This window comes from Archocentrus centrarchus, unplaced genomic scaffold (assembly GCF_007364275.1).
Source record: "Archocentrus centrarchus isolate MPI-CPG fArcCen1 unplaced genomic scaffold, fArcCen1 scaffold_26_ctg1, whole genome shotgun sequence".
In the NCBI taxonomy this organism is placed as follows: domain Eukaryota; kingdom Metazoa; phylum Chordata; class Actinopteri; order Cichliformes; family Cichlidae; genus Archocentrus; species Archocentrus centrarchus.
In genome coordinates, this window is record NW_022060256.1 from 2,534,119 (window position 1) to 2,540,040 (window position 5,922).

At 41.7% G+C, this 5,922-nt stretch overlaps 1 protein-coding gene across 1 annotated transcript; it reads right to left on the reverse strand.

Annotated features, from left to right (window-relative positions):
* Window positions 1–2,789: 2,789 nt before the first annotated feature.
* On the reverse strand, window positions 2,790–4,279 carry LOC115776064 (spindle assembly abnormal protein 6-like). The gene is made up of 2 exons (XM_030723677.1): window positions 3,675–4,279; window positions 2,790–3,506 (listed from the first exon to the last, which is right to left on the reverse strand). Exons 1-2 carry the CDS (start codon window positions 4,227–4,229, stop codon window positions 3,207–3,209), a joined length of 855 nt encoding a protein of 284 aa, XP_030579537.1. The 5' UTR covers window positions 4,230–4,279; the 3' UTR covers window positions 2,790–3,206.
* Window positions 4,280–5,922: the final 1,643 nt, after the last annotated feature.

A 5,922-nucleotide genomic window follows, 5' to 3' on the forward strand; every position in this document is an offset into this window, starting at 1 on the left:
GAAAGGATCATGCCCATCCACAGTGAAACCCTGATGGTTAACATGGGTCTGCAAGCTGAACTGGTGACAACACGCAGTTTAAGTTCCAGCTTCATGAACATCATGTCCATATGTGACTCCATCCCATCCTGAGTACGCTCTTCAGTCATACCTGGACTCTGACACTCTTGATCAGACAAGCAAGTGGCTACTTTTTTCATGTTTGTTCAATGCACCATGGATTTTATTCATATTTATGCAGACACAAACTGTTTTAAAGAAGATCTCAACACTGCGGTACCTTCATACTTTAACATTCCGGGGTTTTTTTTGTCAAAAACGCCTAAAAATGTAATCACAATTTTAAGTTAAAGCTGTTCCTAAACCCTTAAGACTGTGTGAAAAAGCTTGGGCATTTTGGAAAGGTAACATTCTATATTTTTTAATACAAGAGTAAGATTTTCTCTAAGTGTAACTATCAGAAAGTTATACTCTTTGGAACAGACAGATTTGAAGATTTTTTTTCTCACCTAGATTAAAAAAACAAAAAAACAAGAGTGTAGACAGTTGAATTTGGTACTTGTGGACTAAAACACATCATGATTGCAAAGAATAAGGTCTTGGCTAGTCCCATTTCAAATTTGAAAGCAATAGCTGTAAAACTGAGTATTTTACAGCATATTTCATAAGGTATAGGTTGTGCGTTTTTCAGAGTGACATTTTTGGACACTATAAATGGACACTTGGACAACCCTGAAAAATGCAATAACTTTTGAATGCTTCATCCTACAGACATCAATGAGGGCTCTAAAGAAAGCTTACACTTAGAGGAATTAGAATATAGAGCCAAAGCCACTCTCCCTGTTTTAGAAATTCATATTTTATCATAAAAAACAATAAAGAGTACACTAAACTTGTGCATTATAAAAAGTAGTCCAAACCAGTGCTATAGTAAACAAACATTTTAATAAACACACAAATATTACTATATTTTAAATAAAAATATTAAATAAAACTATTTACATATTTGTACATATTGTACATACATATCTGTGCCAGTCATTGTAACAGTCACGGTTTACAGACAACCGTCACAGTGTCCCAGTTGGTCAGGTTAAGATAAGATAAGATAGTGTTTATTTGTCACATGCGCAGTTATTCACAGTACAATGCACAGTGAAATGTATTTTGTACCTGCAACCATATATACAAACACATATAAATAAGAAGAATAAAAATAAGTAATTCACGCTACGCTATACACTATATACTATACACTATACACACTTTTACATGGAATTATAGAATATTATATTTACATAGTGCAATAATAGTCCAGTTAGGGCTCAGAGTTGAGCAGACGGATGGCTTGTGGGTAAAAACTCTTCTTCAACCTTTCAATCTTAGTCCTCAGGCAGAGGTAATGCCGGCCTGATGGGAGCAGGGAGAAGAGAGAGTGTCCGTGGTGGCTGGGCTGTTTTAGGATCTTCATGGCCCTCAGCTTGCGCTGCTTGGTGTAAATGTCCTGCAGGTTGGGAAGGGTGGTTCTGATGGTCCGTTCAGCTGAACGAACCACCCTTTTTAGGGCCATGAAGTCCTGCTTAGTGCAGTTTCCCATCCAGGTGGTGATGCTCCCACCTGCACAGTGATGGGCCCAGGCCCAGGTCCAGCAGCTTAGAGACCAGCCTGGAGGGAACTATGGTGTTGAATGCTGAGCTGTAATCTACAAACAGCACTCTCACATAGTTCCCCTTACCGGTGTCTATGTGCGAAAGGGTCTTGTGGAGGAGGAAGGTTATGGCGTCATCTGTGGATCTGTCTGGCCGGTATGCGAACTGTAGTGGGTCGAGGGTGGTGGGCAGTGAGGAGGTGATGAATGTCTTGATGAGTCTCTCAAAGCATTTCATCACCACAGAGGTGAGTGCTATGGCCCTGAAGTCATTGGGGCTGCTGGGGTGTGGTTTCTAGTTAGGTGTCAATCTAGGTGTCTAGTTAGGTGTCAATGAAAGCCTAAGACTCCGGGCTGCCATCTTGAAGCGTAAAGCTAGGGTAAAGCAGGGGCTACATCAGCTAAAGTCGGCAACAAAGTGTGTTTACGTTTTTTCAAGAAAAGTTTAGGCTCTGTTTTTGGTGCCCTTGTGGATGCGACTCCTGTTTTTGACCTCATGGATGTATTGGATTATATTCACTGGACTGTTATGGACAGAATGATGCCAAATTTGTGGGGAATTATGAAGATTTGGTCTCGAGACAAGCCTTCGTAGGGAAGTCAAATTACTAGTTTCGGGTATTAGTTTAAAATACCCTGTGCTGTATATGCTGTGATTGTTGTGCCTGGGAATGGCATACATGGTTGGAAAGAGGAGAGCCGTAGCTTTCTTTTGATGTGTCGCATGTGTCTTTTGACCACACAGGGACGGAGAAATTTGACTGTATATTTAAAAATGCTGCGTGACGGGCCGGATCCGGGCCACGGAATGTGAAAGGGGTGGAAGAGTGATTGGATCAGTTAAAACTTTTTCGCAAAAAAGTTTTTTTAAAGTTTAACAGTGTGTCTTTGAGTGCACTGGGCTTTATCTGTTATTTTCTTCTTAATTAACCAGAAGCAGTTGTTGGTTGTAAAATGCAAGCCAGCCAGGTGTCATTTCTCATTGTATTGTACCATATTTTTAATAGTGAAGTTCTGGCAACCACAGCTGCCGGGTATTTTACCATAAAACAGGACATTTTTTACAGTATATATGAAAACATTCACACAGATACTTTGAATTTTTTTTAATTTATTTATTTTTTTATTAAATTTGGTCTCAGGGTCCTAAAAGTCATATTTATAAATAACCAAACGTGACTTAGCAAAGATGTTTTAAATGGATGATTCCTGACATCATGACAGTGTAATGTCATGATTGTGAGGAGTCATCCGTTTACATATTTGCTGAGTCTGAAATTTAATGCCAGTGATCTGATCAGTGGTTGGTTTAAAGAGCCCCCCCAACAATCAGAAGATCCCCTCTGAGCAAGCCCTTGGCGACAGTGGGGAGGAAAAACTCCCTTTAACAGGAAGAAACCTCCAGCAGAACCAGGCTCAGGGAGGGGCAGCCATCTGCCGTGGCTGGTTGGGGGGGCGTGATGGAAAAAAGGAATGATTTGTTACCGTACCACTGAGACGTTCACTGACATATTTAGCTGTGTATAAATGTGATTTTTAGGACAAAAAAATCAGATTTTTAGGACTTGTTTCTGTTGAAGAGCCTAAGCAGCCAATTGCGCTTCTTCTTCTTCTGTTTGGGTTGTTCCTCAAGCTTCTCCAGCTTGGCGATGAGGATCTTCTCATTTCCTTGTTTTGTTTTCAAAGACTCCTGCAAAGATCTCACAGTTTCCAGCAGTGAGTCTCCTTTTCCTGCCTTTTCTTGCTCCGTGCCTTGCTTCTCTTTAGCAGGCTCCTGCAAAGACAAGGAAGTCTGCGGCACCAAGTCCACTTTTCCTTCCTTTCCTTGCTCCATGCCTTGCTTCTCTTCGGCAGGCTCCTGGAGAGACAAGGAAGTCTGCAGCACCAAGTCCACTTTTCCTTTCTTTCCAGTCGAGTTCCCATGCTTCTCTTTAGCAGGCTCCTGCAGAGACAAGGAAGTCTGCAGCACCAAGTCCACTTTTCCTTCCTTTCCTTGCTCCATGCCTTGCTTCTCTTCGGCAGGCTCCTGCAGAGACAAGGAAGTCTGCGGCACCAAGTCCACTTTTCCTTCCTTTCCTTGCTCTGTGCCTTGCTTTTTCTGCAGAGGCTCCACAGTCTGCGGCAGTAATTCCTTCTCTGCCTCTGCTTTTTCCAGTCGAGTTCCCATGCTGCTCTTTTCTTCATTCTCCTCCTTCATGATTTTTAGGTAGAAAGCATGAAGGTCCTTGTAGTTAGCGAGCAGGGATTTTACCTCATTCATTTCAGACTGGAATTTCTCTCGCTCCTGTCTGTGTTGAATTGCCTGCTCCTCCAGTTGTCTCTGAGATTCCTGGAGCTGCTGTTGGAGCTGTTGGTTCTGCGCTTGTTGTTTGCCACACTTGAGCTCAAGGTCAGCCATTTTGGCAGATTTGAAGTCAGTCTGTGAAGCCTTCGTGGCTCGGCAGGAAGGCTCTGCACTCAGTTCTGCAGCAGGTTGGCTACTTTGTTCCTGCAGGTTTTGTGGTAAACAAGCCTCTGCCAGTTGTTTCTTCAGGTTATTAATGGTGATCTCTGAATCAGTTTTGTAGTTGTAGGAATCCATTGCAAGCGTATGATGCTTTTCTTTCAGATCATTAATGGTATTCTCTAAAATTGTTTGTTGGCTTCGAGCTCATTTATTTCTTCTCAGATTCGGCAGTTGGGTTATCAGATGGTCTATGTTCCCTGAATTATTGGTGCTAAAGTAACATTTCTGAAGTTCTTTTAGTTTATTCTCAGATGCCTCCAGTTTCATCTTGAGACAGTTAATATGTACCTTTGTCGCTTTTTTGTATTCACTGGGATAGTACCGGCACCATTCTTCCGATTTGTACGACATATAACCAGCATCACCCCTCCTTTCACCGTTAAAATCTTCTGCCTTTTTCTGGGATTCCGGCATGTTTCGTTTCTGTGGTCTTTGTGCATCTAACATCGTACGTGCTTCAGAGTTCTGCCTTCTCATGTTTTCTTCTGTGTTTTTAAGCGTCTGATTGCTTTGAGTCTGACAACCTTCTTGTTTTGTGTTTCGTCGGCGATTACTAACTTTGTCTGAATGCTGAGCCTATTTATACCTTCTAAGATCAAAGACTGATGACATCATCTCTTCATATGTCTCTGACGTGCTCTGGAATGAATCTCTTTGATGTGATTCTTTATTCCTTTCAAAATAAAATGCCAACAGACCAACTGTAAGGAAGGGCCTTTATTTTGTAGTATATGCTGAATTGCCACTATGAAAACCACTCTACCAGAATATAGTAAAAAACAAAATCAAACCATAACACTCAATAATTGGTTCTTTAACAAGCCTAACCAAAGTAGAAGAAGAGTGTTTAGTGGAAAAAAAAATAAAAAATCAAGAGTAGGGTTGCCACCCGTAAAATACGGAATCGTCCTTTATTTGGCAATTAAATGTTGCGTCCCGTGTGGAACCGATACGGGACGCGATTTGTTCCATATTTTTAAAAATGTCCAATACTCATGTCTGTCACACACAAATCAACGCTAAATGTAACAATTAAGCATAAAATACAGGAAAATACTAAGGCCAGCAAAATTGTCGTGGATCCTCTTAGGACCCCCAGCCTACTACGGACCGGTGTTGCCAGCTGACGCTGCCATAGACAAATGTCTATGGGCGCTGCTGTCACCGTTTCCTAGCGACAGAGGCCACACACTCGCGCCTTTTAAAAATGTCCGCTACTACACCCGACGCTCCACCACGTCCCCAGAAACGAGAACGTATGCAGAGATACAGACATGAGTGTGAAGACGCACATCCATGGCTGAACAGCGTCAGTGGGGATGTGTTTAAAGCAGACTGTAACATTTGTCGGCGAGTATGTTGAGTGCGCACGGCGGGCTGTCTGATATAAGGCAGCGTGAATCAGGAGAGCAACACTGCAGAAACATAAAGGCTCAGAAAAGCCAGGCAGTTCTTTATACCGCAGTCATCTCCGGACACTGATATGGTACAGAAGAACATTGTTATTATTGATTCAGTTTCCTATTGTGCTTTGGCAGACTATTGTGGTTTGACTGATTGTTTAGGGTGTTGAGTCTGAATGATCATTAATTGAATATACAGTAGTATTACTATACATATATGGCCATGGAAAGAACAAATCATGCCAATAGATTAACAGTAAACTCTGATTCTTGAGACTTTGGCAAAAATCATGTCCCACCAAATTGTCACCATGTCATGACAATTAGGGTGTAATCTCTTATTATCCCAAGAGATTACACCCTAA

Excerpts from the sequence above, each read along its gene's own strand:
- LOC115776064 (XM_030723677.1), bottom strand. The coding sequence starts at position 4,229 with ATGGATTCCTACAACTACAAAACTGATTCAGAGATCACCATTAATAAC. Across the intron at positions 3,507-3,674 it reads AGACTTCCTTGTCTCTGCAG|GAGCCTGCCGAAGAGAAGCA; the intron begins GAGCCTGCCGAA and ends TTGTCTCTCCAG.